At 37.9% G+C, this 20,126-nt stretch overlaps 1 protein-coding gene across 5 annotated transcripts in view; it reads right to left on the minus strand.

Annotated features, from left to right (window-relative positions):
• The window catches only part of ZFYVE28 (zinc finger FYVE-type containing 28), a 148,362-nt gene that overhangs the window by 30,987 nt on the left and 97,249 nt on the right, over positions 1-20,126 (minus strand). For 3 of the 5 annotated variants that reach the window (XM_021550713.3, XM_021550712.4, XM_085577582.1), the window contains exons 8-9: positions 11,832-13,196; positions 625-729 (exon numbers count right to left, since the gene is read on the minus strand). In XM_021550713.3, the coding sequence (XP_021406388.2) occupies positions 625-729; positions 11,832-13,196 (1,470 nt within the window). The remainder of the gene's footprint in view (positions 1-624; positions 730-11,831; positions 13,197-20,126) is intronic. The other 2 variants (XM_021550715.4, XM_021550714.4) reach the window with 1 other exon arrangement.

A 20,126-nucleotide genomic window follows, 5' to 3' on the forward strand; every position in this document is an offset into this window, starting at 1 on the left:
AACTCCCATGCAGTTTCAGAAGATGAAAATATAAAATAGTATTGCTAATAACACCAAGGTCATTGTTTCAATCCCTGTTGGGCCATTCACTTACAAACTGAGCTCCACGACGTCTGTGGGGCCCTTCCAACCCAGAATATTCTGTGATGTCAGAAGCAGTTCTTCACTGTATTCTTACCAGTGTTGGCTAGCAACAGGGTGTAAGTTAAAACTGTTAACTGGAACATCTTTTATTTTACAAGGCAAAACAAAATGGAAAAGACATGTTTTTTAGAAAGCTAAGGGCTGGCTAAGAAAAACATTTGTAACTTGTCAAGCTACAATCTGAAGTGTCTTCTAAGAACTGCTATATGGATAAATAAAAGCGAGTCATGGACATATGTAAGTGAATCCTGCATGCATTAAAAACTTTTCCATAAATAGTTGCCTCATTTGTCACAGCACTGAAGAAAGCTGGCAGGTTAAAAAAAACCAAAAAAACCAAAACAAAACCAAAAAGCACCTGTTGTTCAAAAGGAAGAATACTCAGAAGTGTTGCTGTCACTTGATTAATTCAATGAAAATTTTTAACCAAGCATAAGTCAATACCACTCGTCAAATCTGACTGCAAAGTGATGTTATTACCTCAGAGCGTATATGCTGGAGAGACTACATGTAGTGACAGAAACACTCTCATAGTCACTGCTGGAGATGGAGCTGAGGGGGGAATCACGTAAGCCATCCTGAGAACTGGAAAAACATACGGAAACAAAATGAACTGCTGAAGCGAGCAAAGGCAAAAACAGAGCATTGTGATAAGTCATGGCTTGGCATGGGTTATTCAGAAAAAAGAATAAACTGGCAGTTGCATTATTTTGCTCCTCACAAGATCATACAAACCTATTCTGTTTTCTTCGCAAAAGGACAGGCAATTCAGCAAAGTCAGTGGGCACACATCTTACAATAATCTTCAATTTAATTCATGCCATACAGTTACAATATTCAGGAAATAACTGCTAGTCTTTACATTTTTGTTGCAGATAAAGGGAATAGCTTGCACATGCTGCTAAGTTTGGTATAACATTAAACTGAAGACATAACAAAACATAGTTCATGAAATCATCTTGGGTTTGAGGCCAAGGCACAGTAATCCATAAACTTCAAAAACTTCTGAATAGACAAGTCTGACCTACGTTTGCTCTCCATTGGAAGGAAAAGGTCTGCTAGAAAACAGAACGTTGATACTTGGGTGATGGAGCTGAATACACCCACCCCTAAGTTTGCTCAATCCCTCTAAGTGCCATACATGGACCTCAAATTTTGTGCTTTGAGCCAACAGATATCCAGGAAGGAGCAACCCCATTGCAAAGCACTGACACTTCGCTAGCAGAAACCCACTAGCTACTAAGTAAAAGGATGTGACTAATTTAAATGAATGGTAGACAACTTGTCTCTGGCATCCCTGAACTAATGAAAAGTCTCTAAATAACACATTATTTCAGATCTTACATCATATTATCAATGTAAACTAGGATTAGAGCAGTTAAAACAGTTTCATAAGCACTTATAAAACTACCTTGCAAAGACCGATTTCTTGTTTGAGTACAATTTACTGCTCAGCTACTGGAAATTCTACAAGCTGAGTAAAAAATTTAATTATATGAGATAAGAAAATAAGTAATCTTGAGCAGAGATATCAAAGTTGTATTGGCTCTAGGCGGTGCAGAAGATTCACTCAAGCCGGCTGAACTCAAATGTTCAGTCAACAAAACTTTGGACAATACAAAGAGAAACCTAAGAAACATCTCCAGCCAAAAGAGAGGTAGTTTTATTTTTTTATATATATATGTAGTCAGGATTATTTCACCTTACTTCTCCACAATTAAGAGTAGATTTTTAAATGTTCTTTTGCTTTTTAGATATATGAAAGCCAGTTATGTTTCAAACTCTTTTTTTCTAACAAATTTACTATTACAGCTATCTTTTCAGCTAGAAGTCTGGAAGAACGCTTAAGGGGAATTCTTCAAAGCAGTGCATGGAAGGTATGTGCTCTAATCTCACTAAGAAATAATAGGATTTGTTTGCATACCTCCCACTAATCACTTGGAAAATGTACCCCTTCATGTTTCTCATTTCTGACTGCCAATCTGAAAATAAATCCCAAATGTACCATGCTTTAGTTGAAAGGAGAGACTTCACAACTGGAAAATAATTTTATCAGACTTGAACAAAAATCTATTTAACTTTCATTCGTTTTATGTAATTTCCCTTGCTAATTCTGCTCATTATGAAGAGATATATGCATTTAAACAAAGGCTTACTCTTTTATAGCTCACCACCTTTAACCACCCAATCTTACAATATGGTCATGCTACTAAAATGTAATTTTACTGTCTGTTTTACAGCAGCTGAACGATATTAAAAAAACCATTAGCACACAATTTTACACTGTGATTAGGCAGGTGTGGTGGTGTGCTCGCCCTCCCTTTTCTTTTTAAACAAAAGCAAGAAATGGCAGACTGAATGTCTGTACCCAAATTGGGCTCTGGGGAGACAGGTAACACCACAGGAGCCATAAATCTTGCACAGCAAGAGGGCTGTGCTTGAGCCCTCAGGTAGCACTGAGGGCTACTTGAGCACACACCAGACAAAGTACAGTGGATATGCAAATATAGAAGTCACTCAGCACAAAAATCATGGACAGTCCAGGGCTTGTTGAGCTCTCCTGTGTGGCAGCAGGCTGCATGCCAGGATCTCCCCTGTAGGGATGCCTCTCATGATATTCCTCAAGGCTGAGTGATCCTTATCACACCAGATACTGAGTAATTGGGAGTAAGCATGCTGAAATGTTAAAATATTAGCTAAGTGACAAAAAGATTGACTGCACATACATAAATAATCCTTTTGACATAAACCATTCATCAGGTCTGGGACTAAGTCTGGATCCAGCTGCAGCCACACTCTTCTCTGAACCTCAAGAAAGGGTCTCTCTGGCAGCTTTGTTTGACCCTGTCCTCCATGCACTAAATACTGAAGTGTACCTTGTCATTGAACCTTGTTAAACTGCTCTTACATTTACCATGGAATTTTGTTAACTCACTGTCTTACAGCAAATACATCCCTGCTTCTCTCTTGCACGTGAAGCACATCACTCTTGTTCAGAATAAACTCATAATTGAACAATAGAACCAGAAAACAAGAACAAGCAGCAAACTCAGCATCTCCTTTTACACTCTCCCACCTCCCCACCATTTCCAGATTTTTCAGTGTAAAAATCCTGCCAGCTGATTTGGGTAGTAGTAATTTTTCTGAAAACGTCAGGTTTGCTGTCCGTCAGTGCTCTCTGTGAAGCTCTGCTTGCTCTATTTGCAGTCAAATCAAAATATCTCAGTTACCAGCATTTAAGCATTTAAATTCAATTTCCTTAGGTTGCGGTTTTCTACTTTTTTGTTTTGGTTTAAAGAATTTAAGATTTTAAGTTCTTACACAGAGCCCAAAGGGGTTACATTTTTTCCCAAGAACCCAAAAGTTGACACATGCATTTGGGGCATTAAATGCTCTAGGCTAAAACATAAACCAAACAAACCACCACCCTAAAACACCACCTCTCTAGTAAGAGCAGATATTATTTATTGCCAACATTGTCCCAAGACATGAAATACTTTTCTATCATCAGCTACCTACATGGAATGGACGTTCTGAGAAAGGAGGCAAAACAATAAAGCAGTGAGCATCATGAACATAATGCACACAACCAGCTGGCATTATCAACCATCTCAATGCTCTCTTTACTTTCATCTTCACAGATGTCTTCTGAACAGGCAATAAACCTCACCTCATCTCTTCTTCATACTTCTTTGCCTCTCATTTCAATCTTCTCTCACTCCATACCAGTTCCTATCAGCACAACTCCTTCTTACCAGTTCCACCATCTCACCATTTTTTAAACCTTGTCTTAACCCAGTTTGCCATTCTAAACTGCTTTATAAACGCCTTCATTTTCCACTTCTCCATTTTTCTCTTGGGGCACAAACCTGACCATGCTGAACAATCTGCTGACTTCAGGATTAGATACCCATCCAGTCAGTCATCATTTGGCAATGCAAACTGCTTGAACACACTTGACACAAACCACACTCATAGACATTTGTTTGTTGTAATAAACTATGTGTAGTTTAGGCAATTACAACATGGAAACATTTTTCTCATTCCTCTGTATCCATACAGACTGAATCATTGTACTGGAAACAGTATTTATGATTAACAGTGTTTATTACTGATTCATATTCAGGCTGTAACTCTTCACATAAGAAGTTCTGTGTTTGTTTAGTACCAAGAAATAGGAATCCAATAATGGTAACCCTGTTTTATACTAAGTGTTATACTAACTAGCTTTTTAAAAAAACTCTTAATAATCACTGTTTTCCCCTCTCAGTACACACAGTCTCAGGATAACTAGAATTTTATTCTTATTAATGTCTGCCTGAAGATCCTCTCTGCTTTTCTAAGGTGCTGGTAGATCCTGAGGTGAATTGACCTGGTTTTCCCATCTCAAGATTCCCATTATCAGCTGATGATAGCTCAGCACACACATTCATTAGCACAATTATAAGAGAAAATCAATGCATAAAGCCACATTCTGCAGCTGAGAGCTGCTAACCCTTCCTTACCACATTATCCTCATTTGCAATAACGTTGTTTTGGATTTGGATTCATAGGAATGCTTAAACTGGGGAATGTGGCAAAAGTCTCTTTCATTTGTAGGTCTTAAATGCCTACAGTGCTATTTTAAAAATTACATTCTAGCACTGGATAAAAACACTATGCATGCTCACCAAAACATAATTCTTCAGCACTTCTGATAAAATTCCAGAGTAAATATTTGAGGATCAAAGTGACATGGGTGATATGGCTGCCTCTTTTCATGGAAGTTACTGAAAGCTGTTGGCCATTTTTTGTAACTATTCTAAAAAGAAAAAACAAACTGAAAGCCACTTTTATTTTATCCATGATTTTTTCTACTGGAATGCATTTCTAGCCTCTTACATTTAATTAAACCTCTGTTTCAGGGGACAGTTTCTTCATGAATGCTACTAATTGAATGCAATTACATTTAATATTACAATAGTTAATTGGCACAAGTATTGTTTAACTGGCTCACTACATGAGGGCTGACTGAAGTCTCATGTGTCACACCAAATCCACTGAAAAATTATCTTTTAAAATTTTTTAACCTGTTATTTCAGGAATCCTTACATTGAAAGCTAGTATGGTTCCCTGCTTCAATTGATATTTGGACCTAGTAAGGGAAGCTGGTATAAAACTGACACCAAAGACTTCATAACAGCAGTTATGTTATAGGATACTGCACAAAATCAGAGTACAACAGGAGAGGTAAAACACTGCCATTTCAAATTTGAGACCTATTATTAAAACGAAGGGGAGGAAGGACTGAAAAAATTAATTTATACTGAATCTGAATTTGGGTAGCTGCACAAAGGCAATAAACAGAATACTAGAAGGGGAACAAAGAACCTCAACAGCCAGATAAAGGATTGCTTAAGGGAAGTTTTGCAGTTAAAAAGCTGATGTTTGATTCCCAATCAAGTACTACTTGCTTTTCACTAATGAGAATTTTTCTTTCTCCTGAACAGCTAGTTAAAAGACTAATCAGTACACGACAATAAATAGACAAATTTTTGTTTATGTGACCAAACAAAATGCACAGCCGTCCATTAATTTTTAAAGGAAAAGGTAACATTTTCATGTAAAAATAAACAGAATTTTCTTAAATCTTACTGTGAAGGGAATATTATAGAAAAGTATGAATTTCAGACATTTCATCAAGTTAATTTGTATTTCAATATAAATTAATGTAGTTTTAACAAAAGAATACTTGTAGAAAAGCTAAAAACTCAGACAAGCTAGAAAGGTACTTCGTGTGAATTTGGTTTTGGGTTTTTAAGCAAATATTAAACATCCATTAAATACAAATGGCTGACTGGCTCTTTTCCATGCATTTTAAAGGTGATATGACTTATCTTAAAGTTGCTGTACTGAAAATGTGCATATGTCACATGTTGCTAAGGAGTGAACAAAAAGTACAGGCAAAAAAAATATTAAAATTAGAAACCAACTGTCTGAAACAGGTGTTCATTTTTTTACAAAGTCATTCTAATATGCTGAGGAAATAAAATTTTTAATATTACAATACAGACTATTGTAATGTATAAATATTGTACTATATATACAATTTAGGATTAAGGAATTGAAAGACTAAGGAAAGAAATAACTTGAATACCAAACTCAAGAATAAATTATTCCTCTTATTCTAGAGTTGCAATATAGATCAATAGATAGGAAAACATGCTTCCTCCTCATTCTTCCTCCTTGCATTGCAAAAGCATATGGCAAAATATTCTAATTTTTAGCCCCCACAAGTAAATGCAAACATTGCCAGCATCCAACAGCCAATGGACACAGCTAGAGCTTGCAGGAAGGGTGAAGGTAAGAAATTCTCCTTTCTACCAACTGCAGCTCCTTTTGCCAACCATCAGGTCCATTGCAAAAGGCTTCATCAAGAATACATTCAAATTGATCAAGGAAAATTCAAAAAAAGTTGTAAAACTTAAGGTAGACATTTTAAAAAGACCTGCAGTGGAAAAGCAACAACCTACACTTAATAATCCCTTTTTATGTCAGAAGTGTTTTGAGGTCAGATAAACAAATATGCAACAAAACCAGGTATTTAAGACTAAAACATGAAAACACCAGCATTGTATGACAATATCAAACAAATTGCCAAACTTCATAAAACACTGCAGGTTTACATGGACTCCTCAGCTCCAGAAAGAACAGAAAGACAAATATTTACAAAACACATTTAAAAAAAAAAAAAAATCTTCCCTCTTCGTAGCTTTCTTTCTTCTGTGAAAGAGCAGGAAGAATTTTATGTTTAAATGAACATTTAAAAAAATCTGTACAAGTTAGCTTCCAACTGAAAAACAAGGAACACTAGATAGAGATTTAAAGCTTGGTTTTGGGGTTAACTTATCCTATTTTTTACCACAAAATACCAAATGGTGGGGATTTTTTTTAGTTTTATCATCTTATGTTCTATTCTTACATGGCTTTCCTCCTTTAATTGTTTGTGTTTTTTACATGACAGCCTTTATTTATCACCTTGTCCCTTCAGCAAGTTAGACACTACATCTTTGCTAGTGCTTTTCTCATATTTGCATCTCATTAGCACTGCTGCCCAAGACTTGTGTGCTGTTGGTGTTTTATATCTTTGGGATAAAAGCAAATAACAGACATCACATCAGCTAAGACTTAAAGAGCCAAGTAGCAGAGAGCTGTCAACAGCCAGTGATGGTCTGTGAGGATGTGACTCCATCAGCAGACGGGGGAAGGACTATTGGATGTCGTTTAGCTGCACTTCTCTAAAGCTTTGACACAGTGCCCCAGAACATCCTTGTATGTAAACTGGACAGAGATGGACTCAGGGCATGGACTGCTACATGGATAAGCAACTGGCTGGATGGTCAGATCCAGAGGGCAGTGGGCAATGGCTCCGGACATCAGTGACAAGTGGTGACCTTCCAGGGTGCCTACTGGGACCAGAATTACTCAATATCTTCATTAGTGACACAGATGAAGGGAATGAGTGCACCCTCAGCACATCTGCAGGTGATACCAAGCTGGGTGGTGCAGGTGACACACATGAGGGACAGGACTCCATCCACAGGGACAAGCTCGAAAAGTGGCCCATGGGAATCTCATGAGCTGTAACAAGACCAAGTGCTGGTGCTGCACCTGGGTCAGAGCAGCTCCCAGGCCACCAAGAGGGATGGAGCACCTCTCCTAAGAGGAAAGGCTGAGAGAATCTGGATGCTTCAGCCTGGACAAGAGAAGGCTTCAGAGTGACCTAATTGTGGTCTTCCAGTACCAGAAGAGAGCCCACAAGAAGGATGGAGACTTTCTACAAGAGCAAGGAGTGACAGGATGAGGAGGGGTGGCTTCAAACTGAAGGAGGGTAGGTTTTGATTAGACAGAAAGAAGTCCTTTACTGTGAGGGTGGTGAGGCCCTGGCAAAGGTTGCCCATTTCTGGAAGGTCCCATTCCTGGAAGTGTTCAAGGACAGTTTGGATGAGGCTTTGAGCAATCTGGTCTAGTGGGAGGTGTTCCCGCCCATGGTAGCAGTTTGGAACAAGAAGATCTTTAAGGTCCCTTCCAACTCAAACCATTCTATGATTCTATGAAATCTTTAGTAAAAGTGTATTAATCTGTATTTTAAACTCCACTGAATTTTGAGGCTAGACAGAGAAGCCTGAAATATCAGCTATTTCAGATACAAGGACAATTATGGTAAACCCATCTGGATCACAGAGATTATACCAATAATGTCATATTGTGTAGTAAAATAGTTTAGACTTACTAAAACAAACAGTTTGTATCACAACATACACATTTGAGAGCTGCTTTATTCAGAAAAAGGAAAGAAAATTTTCTTCTACTTAGTGACTTACAGTAACTAGAAAGCAAATACATTTATCAACTTGATAAATGAGCCTATCCTGCAGCTATTCCATGTGCATGAGATTGCTTATTGTTCTAGCTAATGGGTCCATCATTCTGAAAATAATCTACTGTCTCCAACATTTCCCCTATGGTTAAGTTGGCATTTGCAAGCATGTAATAGGGAGCAGTCACAGAAGCCTAATGTGATCTGCCAATTTAAAAATACCATCAAAAAGCAGTGATTAGTCATTGCCCAGGCAGCATGGGTAAGGAAAGGTCCACAAAGTTCTGTTTTGCAACTGAATTTTATCTCTTTTCCTGACAACATGACTAGTGATTTAGTGGCAAGACCCAAATCTTATATAGACACATTTAAGAAAAAAAACAGGATCTATCCATATATAATTTTTTAATCTAGTTCTCAGTACAACCCCAGCATCTTCATCTTTCACAGAATATACCTAAGGAGTTGGTATTAGAATGCTTCTAAATAAAGTAGTAACAATCTAGTAACAAAATACCTCCATCCCTACTATTCTACTGCTGCATAGGTGAAATACTTGACAACTAATAACAGATGTATTGTAGTCTCAAAAATGAATACAGCTAATTAGAAGTAATCAACATGGTATCTGTGTAGAAGGCTTTGTTGAAAATAGACAAATCTAACTTTTTAACAAAATATTCAAAAACATTCACTCAAGAGTTTTTGAACTCAAGAACAAGTAAGATGAATTATTAAGCTCTCTTTTAAAACTTCCTTGATGCCTAGAGTATAAAGCTAGCTATCCCTAGGGGGGGAAAAAAAAAAAAAAGAAAAAAAAATCCACAGGGATTCTAACAGCTCTAGTTCTGTGAGCCTGATGATCATACCAAGCAAGTTAAAATGCATCCAAAGGTAAAATAAGTAGACATCAATAGGAAGGTCTGCCTGGGAAGAAGGTGACTTCTGCAGAGGGAACCTCTGTGAAGGGGTCAAGAAGCTTGTCAAGAATGGTGATTCCACTGTCAAGACTCTGGATTTCCAAACAGGTTCTGTCAAAATACCTCACTGAAGGCTTTCAAGAAAACTAAGGAGCTACAGCATAAGAGGGAGAGGCCCAAAATGATGGATAATTCTTAATCACTAATTGGGAGAAGCTGTTAAACAATTACTTCTCAGAAAGGTGGCTGAGGTTCTTCAGCACCCTGGGAGCTTTGTTTTTGTGTATGATCTGCAAAAACAGGCAGAGCAATGAGCTCTGACATTTTACTACCAATGCAAAATTATTCAGGATAACAACCAGAACAGACTGCACGACTGCCCAGGATCTTAAAGTCTGAGTTACAGGTAATAAAATGGCAAGATTTAACAGGTGAACACATGGAGAACAATTTTGGCATCAGATACGGAACAACAGCCTCTGAAATTACAAGCAACATTGTGGGGCTTTAGCTGACAACTTCAAAAAGAACCTCAGCACACCACTTAGTAAGAATTCCAAATCAAATACTGCAAACCATTGAAAAACAACTGAAAACAATTATGCCACTGTGCACATCCACAGTCTGCTCATATCTTGAGTAAGTGCAGTTCTGATTCACCTCTTGCTAAGAGGAAATAGTATAATTGAAAATTGTTTAGGGCAAGAGATAAGGCATGATCAAAGGTACGGACAATTTGTGGACAACTTCTGATCAAATACGCTCTGACTTTTCCAATCTGAAAAAGTAACCACATTGACAAAAGGTGACTCAGGTCACAAAATCACAACAGGCAGGAGAGGCTAGACAGGAATCAGGAGCAAACAAATGCAAATGGGAAGACAAGACTTACAGAACTCTTTGTAAAAGGCCAATTCTCAGATAAAGTTTTTAAGTAATATTAGCAGAGGCTGGACAAGACAGTGGAGAAGTTACTACAGTCATAAAACATGGAAAGCTGAAATAGCAGCTTACAGATATATATAATTTTATTATATTTTTCAGACCTGGTCTCAAAAATTTGTTTAATATCCTACCCAAGGCAAAAACTGGCAGACAAATAGTCTGAATTTTGTATTATTTATGAGTAAGCTGTTTAAACACAGTGATTATTTTACGTAGTATTCCATTTGAAGTGTTGCAAAATTGTGAAATGTCAAAGGGATTTGTGAATTATATCTTAAAATGAAGTCCACTTAGAAACCCTGTTGTAGGGCCTTGAATATGATTATACTTGCAAGCCTAAGATAGCAAATAGTCAGAATAATAAGAAGGATAAGTTGAGTTTTGTGTATGGTAAGTTGCATTTAACCTGTAAAATAAGTTAGGTCCAGGCCAAAGAACTCATGATTCTATTTCCACTACCAGTAAAATATTTCATAATTCAATTGGTACACTTATTTCTGTAGCTTTTATATTGTGGTTATATTCTGTGGTTCAAGCTACCTCCACTGTGTTGTCCTGAACTCTATGAATATAATGAAATGAGAGAGCCTGCATCACACACACACAGAAAGCCAGCTGTCACAGAAATACAAAAAACAAAGGCAATTTATGTCTAATGTCTTGCCTCTGCTTCATATTATTAATACTTCAGAGAAATTGAGGACTCACTACAGAACAGGTTACCCTCTAAACAGTGAACCAAAACAAAGTCAGGTTTTGTCCTGATCCATGTAAGATCCCTTGTGTCTAATCAAAGTTGAGCTGAAGAGTGGCATTTTCTTTATTACAAGTATTATGATGTTATCTCCCTGTTATCAAGTAAGTTCCTTATTGCCATTAAATGTACAGAACCTTAATCCATGACCTCTGCTCTTCCATCAGCTTTGGCTGAAATGGTCCAACAGGCTGAAGAGCCACTTTGCACTTTGTTAGGCTCCTTCAGCACACATTCACAGATACGCCTATGCCCACAGGCAACATGGTCACATCAACCCCTTTCTCTCAAACGAATCCAAGGTAAAATGTGTTTGTTTAGATAGTTTAATCCCATGCACTGATGCAAAAGTTAACTTTAGTATTTGCTAGACACTTCTCCTATAAAACAGCAGAGGACAATGGAAGTAATGACCCAGGTACTGCTTAGCAGCAATACCCTCTTGGATACATTAGGCAGGTAATGTAACATTGATTTCAATGATACAGAGACACTGGATGATTAAAATTCAGATCTCCAAATCTTTTGCAGAAAAGCTGATGTCCAATAAAATGCTATCTGCATAAAAAAAAATAGATGGATAAATTCCTTAATCCTGCAACACTGTTGTCCTTAAAATCAACATTAACGACACACTAATCACTGCAGTACAAGGATACAGGAATTTATGCACCTGCAAATTACTACCAAGACAACAAGTTGCTCTTACCTTGAACTAGATCTTGACTTGACATCTTCCTTTGCTGTCCTTTCACTACTAGCATCTTCATTGTAGTCCATTTTTTTATCACACAGTTGTTTCCTCTTCTCCCACTTCTTCTGCTGATTTGAGATGCTTTCTGCTTCTCCTTGGGAGTCACTTTCTACTCCTACCTGTGAACCTGAGGAATGTGCCAGGCACTTAGAAGAGATTGGCAGTTTTTGCTCTTCACTGCCAAAGTCTCTTTCTGCTAACAAAGCAGAAGTTTCAGGTTTTAATGTTTCCTGCTCAGGGACCGAACTGTCCAAGTTATCTACATGGTCCATTTCCTTAGACTTTACTAATGTGTATGAAGCATTTACAACACCTCCTGCAGAATGTTTAGTCTTTAAACCTTCAACACCGTCCTCCCTGCTGTCTTCACAGCTGCCACAACACACACAGGAATTAATTAGACAGTTTGTGGCAGCTATACTGAGTTTATGGGATTCATCCTCCTCCTCATTTGCTAATGGATTAGCAGATCCAGGAATACAACTAATAGCTGCTTCTGGGGTTGTTACTGGGGATTCTGAGCTAGAAGGAGATTTAGGATTGAATATTACAGTAGCAGATATTTTCATTCCCCCTGTCCTGTGCGCTATCACTTCCGCCGTTTCTGCGTCATCAGCATACGCATCCCAGCCATTGAGGTATAACTGTGAGTCTGGACCTTCTAGACAGCTGCATGAATTTGGAACTGAAATGCCAGACATCTGTTTTCCATCTTCAACATTGTTATTATTGCTTAAATCACTTTCAGCATCTTTTAAAAGCAACGTTTCCTCTGTCTGATGGCCATTCTCATAAAGCAAAGCATCTCTATATTGCAGGTTCTGTTTTGAATCATGGCAAGGGTTATTCACCCAAGCAAAAGTATCACTTACTGAATCCAACCCAGCCAGAGCTTCTCCTGCTCCATCTAGGTCATCCATAAAAAACACTCTGTCCTCTTCATCAGTTAAGTTGTCAAGATGGTGCCTTATTGGTGAAGCTTCTGTGCTAGAACTATTTCTTAGGCTAGGTCTGTGAGCTGGAGACTGACAGATGCTTGGAGGGGAAAGCAGAGAAGACATTTCATCACCGACTCTGTGTACCATCCTGTTCAGCTGCTCCAGCTCCTGCTCATCATACTGCATGGAACAAGCCAGCTCAGCCTCTGTGTTCTCAGCTTTTGCTGAAAGTTCCTTGGGAGGCAAAGTCGCAGTTATGCCTGGCGCAATGACAGAGGGTACTTCAGGATCTGCTCTGACAGGAAAATCTACATCTTGAGAGATGCACAGGTTACGTTCCAGTGTATGCAGTTCATCCTCAGTCAGTGTCTGAAGGAGATCCCTGAAAAGAAAGAAATACACACATCACTTGTCATTTAGAATCATAAGGCATTGATGTTCCAGATGTTAAAAAAAGCTTTTACTGTTAGTGCAGAAATTCAGAACTTGAGAGCGCAGAATACTTTTGACTGTGTATTTCAGTGCATTTGGCATTCATATCCAGAGTACATGACTACTGATGCCTGAATTTGAGATTACTCATGCAAATAGAGGGCATAAAATTATATACATGCTTGCAGTGAAGCCTCAAAATAAACCAAAACACACACAAAAATGGAACTTTTCCCCTCCACATCACTTACAATGAAAATGTCACCCACAATTAAGATTTATTTCATCGTTTTACTTTTTTAATTCACAAATTTGACTTTGATTAGCAAACTAATTTTCCATCCTTCAAGTTGATTCAGAAAATTATTCTGCAAAATAGTACTGCAGAAGTTTCACAGCATTACACTGTCAGATAAATGAATTCAATAAAATAGTAATATTGCTTATGCAACTTATGGTATCTGGAAGCCAGATCACTGAAATGGGAATTGGAAGTTGGCTCTTTCCTGCCTCAAACACTGAACTCAATCTTCTGGCTTTGTCTGGCATAAACTTAATTTTCTTCACAGTGCCTACTATGGGGCTGTGCTTTGGATTTGTGCTGGAAGCAGTGTTGATAACCCAGGGGGGTTTTGTTCTTGCTGCCCAGGACTCACACACAGCCAAGGCCTCTCCTGCTCCTCACCCCAGCCCAGCAGCGAGGAGGCTGGGGGTGCACAAGGAGCTGGGAGGGGACACAGCTGGGGCAGGACCCCAAATGACCCAAGGATATTCCACACCATATTTATGGCATCAGGCTCAGTATATAAAGCTGGGGGAAGGAGGAGGAAGGGGGGTTGGTCAGAGTGGTGGCATTTGTCTTCCCAAGTGACCATGAGGTGTGATGGAGCCCGGCTGTCCTGGGCATGGCTGAACACCTGCCTGGGGAAGTGCTGAATTTATTCCCTGCTCTGCTTTGCTTGTTTGGAACTTTTGCTTTATCCATTAAACTCTTTATCTTAACCCATAACTTTTCTTTCTTCTACTCTTCTGCTTCTCTCTCCAAACCCACTGGAGGGGTGAGCAAGTTGGCTGCGTGGGGCTGAGCTGTCAGCTGGGGTTAAGCCACGACACCGGGTCATTAAGGAGTAAAGCTCCTGCATGATGTTAACAACAAGGCAGGTCTAGAAAAAAACACTGAGCAATTTAACAAACTGTGTTTTCCACAGACATGCAGCATCTCCAGTGTTACCAAGTGTCCTCAGTACTGCAGTTTAGGACTACAGGCACCTGAAAACAAAGTGTTATTAAGTGCTTGATAACAAACACAAATCTGCAGACATAGCAGCATATAATTTTAGGTCTGATTTGATTCACATTATCCTTCTCAATTAGAAGTCATATACACAACTATCCTCTGTCAAGAACTCCTGCCACCATTTTCAAAGATCAGTAAGTGCTTTTTAGCATAAAAGAATGAATGGGAAAAGCAAGACCTGTTCAACAGAGGTTAGGAGTCCATTATTCCTCATGTGTTTAGGAAAAATTTGTAAGCAGGTGACATACAGCTGGAATAATAATAATAATATGCACATATTAAAATAATTCCCTTAGAGGAGTAACTTTGGTATATAAAAGAGGCCAAAAACCGCAGAAGAAACATTCAATAAATCTCGCATCTTGATTTCCAGTTAATGGTTTACATTAATGACTTGCTAACTCAAAGATCAAATATTTTTGCACGTACTACCAGTTTTTCAAATAGCTCAAAAAATACATCACTAGTATCTGACCTGTATATCAGCTACCTATGGTTTGAAAAAGCTAATAGTTTAGATAAACACTTAAGTCAGGAAAAAAAAAAAGGCTATGTACATTCCACACAATTAACATTTTATTTATTTTTAAAATCTTGCTTTGTATGAGTAATATGACCCTGAAAAAAGTTCTAAGCCTCCAGAAATACCACTTTTAAGAACAATTGCACTATTGTATCCTCACTTTTCACAATCTGTAACAGAAGTCAGAATTTCCTAGCATCATTCTATATACATCTTAAAATTTTAAGTTTGACCTTTTTTCAGTCATAAATAAGTAAGAAAGTAAAATGGGCAATATTTGTTAGACCCACCTGCAAACCAGTATTACTATTTGGCACACTAGAATATTTTAAATACCTATACATTCCTTTCTTTTGTCTACACAGTATGTAATGGTACCATATTATTATTATTCAGATCTTGTATTTAACCAGTGTCTGTAAGAGATTTAGCACTTGAACATCACCTAAAAAACAAACAGAGTGAGGTAAGTTTTAAGGTCAACATTAAAACAGTAGTATTATCATTAGTTATTTTGGAAATAACTATACCAATAGGATAAAAAAAACAAAACAGAATAATATGGTTGCTGCCATGAGGCTTTGTATTATGCATTTCCATTTTGTTAGTGAAGAAAAACTTATGTTGAATTTTATAAGCATAACCAATGTGAGATTTTAAAAACAGTTGGGGTTTTCATTTTAAAAAACACAACAACCAACAGTAAGCACACAAATATAACAGTGAAAGGTTTAAGCTTTCCCCTCACATATTCAAAGATATTAAAGACATAGGAAACTTCTGGGTTGGGCCAGGGTCCATCCAGTAGAGAATGCTGGCTCCTCACAGGTCCTAAGGAAGAGCAAGAGCACAGGACAGACCCACAGTGATCCCTGTGAGTGCATCCTGCTGACTGCCAGCAGCCAGGAATCTCTGAACCAAGGCAGCATCCCTGTGGTCCACAATCCACAGTGAGCTTTTCTTGCACAGGTTAAAAACTCTGTGTCAGGAACTGACCAACAGAAAAGTGCTTAAACACCAGCTACACTTCTCCATACACCACAGTCACACACACTTTTCAAAGGAGGAAAAGAATGAGCAACTTCTACAAACAGAGACTACACCACCAACATTCAAAGGAATTTGCTTTCCATCCAAGCCCATCAGCATAACTGGGAACGATACACTGGGCCCAGGGAAAATCTAGGATTGAATCTTCAGACTTCCAGCATCTATTCTGGGGTTTTATTCAGTACAGAACACCACATGGCAGCACCCAGGATTATTGAATGTCTGGGTGTCCAGAGCTACTTTGCTTCCTTTCCAAAGGCTCAGAGAGCCTGGCTGCTCAGACCTATCCAATACAGGTTTCACACATTCACTGTCAATTCAGTGCTGTAAACACATTTACTTTATACTAGCTAGCTCCATGGATTTGAGTAATAAACCCTATTTCTGCTAATAACAACACCTCAAAATTTAAGAGCAATTGTATGCAGTTAACTGCAATTGTATGCAGTTTTGAGGACAATAAATAAAGCCTGATTAAAAAAAAAAAATAACAACAACCACCAGTGAATCAGCTGACAATCCTCATGTCTTTTTAGGTGAGTCAGATCCATGCAGCCCTGGAAGAATAATATAACCAGTTGAATTACACGTGGTAGTCTACCAGCCCTATAATTTCAGTAGAGGAATAATCCTACTTTAAATTCAGAGGGAATATGCTCATTTTCCTAATCCAAACACTGGAAATTTTGCTATTAACAAATACAGCTTATTCTAAAAGAGGTTCAAGTAATTATCTTCACTTCTCTGGTTAAAAATTTCCTAGACTGACCAGTCATTTTTAAAGATGACAAATGTTTGAACAACAGTTACCTTTTAGACACACTGTACATTAGATTATACAGGACTCACTGCCAATCTGCCATGTTGTAAAAGGACCATGAAGATACTGAAAATGAATGTTAACCAATATATGAAAATAAATGTGACATTTTACCACTAAAAAACTGAACATCAGGCATCATCAGTAAGCTTTAAGCTTTAATTAAACTGTAGCTACTTCAGTGGTTCATTTCCTTTCTGCCGAAGAACCTTTAACTCATTGTGCTCATATGGACAAATAGGATTTCTCCCTCTGCTTACATTATTCAAAAGCCACAGGTAAAGTCAGCTCCTGCAATCCACCCTGATGAGCAGCAGTGTGCTTTCTTCTCAGAGGGGCTTCAGAAAATACTGAATTTTAAAAAGTGCATGTTGAGGTTTCACCTGCTTTTTTACTCTTTCTGGCATTTTATCACAGAAAGGCAATCTAACTTTCAAAATACAAGGAACATTCTTCTTTCAGTGGTTACAGCTACTGTCAGAAAAACAAAGCACGTTCTTCAGATGTGCTCTGCCTGTTACAAGCAGTAGCACAGATTTGCTCTGCCTACTGCAAAACCAATGAACATATTTTACTCTACTGCCAATATCCAGGGTACAAAAATGACAAAAAAACTTCAAAGACATGAGGCCAGATGTCCTTAAAGACAAGTTTGGCTTAACAGAGGTCAGGGCTACAAACACTCTAATCCTGCACATTCCTCAAGCCTCCTCCATTAACTTTGCTCCTATTCTGACTGGAATTTTAAACTGCATTGTTGTCAGGGAATAGCTTCATTGTCATTGCCAGCCTGTGCTTCAGTTCATGCTCCAAAGGGAGCACAACCAGCTGCCTCAATGGAGCTGCCACTGTAGGAGCCTGGTGTAGGTACAGGGATGCCACATGCATCCTCCTGCTCCTGCTGTGCCCTGCTCTGCTCACCAAAGTCCACAGAGCTGTCTGACATACCCACACTGAGATATGTAACAAACTGCTCTGACACTCCTTTACTGCCACAGTTTGGAATCAACTCTGAGTTTTGAGCACAGCCACCTCAGAAAAATGAATCCAATTTTTCCCCAACCACTGTGCACACTTAATTTAAAAGAAAACAATTTTCATACTGCCCTACCCAATTCTTTAAAACACAGAGAGTATGTATACTGCATATAATTTCTAGTCAATGATACAGAAAGGTTTCAGTGTATTTAAAATGGTATGATCCTCTGATTCTGCACCACTTGATGTACACCTCCTTGATTCTGTGCCACCAAAATCCATAGGGACCCTGCTATCACTTAGAATTATCTAGAAACAAGAACCAGGAAAGCAAAGAGCTCTGAAACAGGGTAGAATTAAGGAGTACTGCAAAATCCCAAGTTTGCTGACTTGTGAAAAATCCCTGTGCTGCAGCCTCAAGTGCATATATAGTATAGGCAGTGTTTTAACACAGTAAGTTCAGTGTGACAGGCCCCTAAGTGACATTTCTGTGCATAGAGCAGATGATGTGATCTGTGTATTTCCTAAGCAGATTGCAGCAGTTTGGCAGAAATGGTTCAAACACCTTCCTTTCAAAGGCACAGAGATAGCACTACTATATAATTATGCTTTGGTAGATGTAATGCTAATGTTTTACACACAAAATAAAAGTCAACATAAGCACCTGGCTCAGATATTAATTAAAACATTCAAAGCCATAATTTGCTGCTCAACCTTTCCAAAAACTCAGCAAGAACCCTTACTGCTTTTTTTTCAGAGTCTCAACAATCTCTATTGTTTTCAAAGTTGTCAGCTACCAGTAGGACACCAAAAATTTTCATACCTAATAGATATTTATCTTCTCTGCTAGTTCTGATTTAATTATGTGGATAAACATAATTAAATACAGTACTTATCTTTGCCTTATGGATATTTTAGGATAATACAGTTTAAAAATTAATTACCTGTAATCCTACAAAATAATCAGCTCTGTATATGATGTTACCCCATGAGCTAAAAAGCTTAGTTGGCGAAAAAGTTATAGAAATTTACAGAGAAATTCACTGGGATGTGGTTACATTCTGCAGTAAGATGTGCTATATTCTTACAACAGGCACACAACTGGAATACAAAATGCAGCTGTTTTTAACAGAAGGCTTCTGAATCTATTTTCATGCCTTAACTGCTGGTGCTGGAGACTGGAGAAAGACTCCAGGGAAAACACTCTTCCTTTGCTGGGGAGCAGAATTGGTATCAAATATCATTCCATCTTCTTCATAAGTTTCTATGAACCTTCTCACAGAGTATGGATTGCAGCCTGATGAGTTAAAAAACACCTGATAAGAAAAAAAAACCTACACAGCTTTATGTACTTTTAAAAGTAATTTAATTACTCTATATGAACAGCACACTTATTTGCATCTCATTGTTATTTTCATTCAATGTATTTTTCATTCAAGAATATTACTAAAGGATCATTCTTGCCAGTATTTGAGTTCCTTCAATTCAAAGACTGCCAGATATGGAATTTCGTATTACTTCTTGCTTGAATTTTTGCTCTGATAGATGTTATCTCAGTAAGAACACTTTGCCAACTTTGCCTCCCAGACAACGGAAGCCACATTTTTCATACTCCCTTTCCTTTACAGAATAAATACAAGTCTTACAGTATATCAGAACTTTTCCAAAACTGAATATGAAAGATTTCTATTTTTTAAAGTTTGCATTGAAAACTGTAGTTATTGAACAAACAAGCATTTTACAAATTTGTTTTCAACCCCAGAACTAAGCTCACAGTAAAAAATGAAAATTAAATGGGCTGAGCAATACACTGACTCCACTGATTTTCATTTTCCATGTTTGAAAACATGAGGATAATAAAGCAGAAAATACGGATTATGAGAAGAATATTAGTTTTTAAATATCTTTTTGGCTTTAGATAGCAAGTGGAATGCTGAGGAAAATATCTGCAATAGCCACATACTGGGAATAAGTTATTTCAATGTAAACTTCAGGGACTTTTCAAGCTGCAGTACCTATAAAGTACTTTTTCCTCCCTCTAACTTCAGTTTTGCCCCTCAGTTCATGTTGTTATTCTTAACTCAGTGTTTTATAATACCATAATTACTCAGAAAAACCCAACAAACCAAACATGTTGATTTGTCAATTTTAATTCTCAGATTTCAATATGAATATCACTAATGTACCTAAAAATAAGACTTCTAGACAAAAA

This window comes from Lonchura striata, chromosome 4 (genome assembly GCF_050655825.1).
Source record: "Lonchura striata isolate lonStrDom1 chromosome 4, ASM5065582v1, whole genome shotgun sequence".
Classification (NCBI taxonomy): domain Eukaryota; kingdom Metazoa; phylum Chordata; class Aves; order Passeriformes; family Estrildidae; genus Lonchura; species Lonchura striata.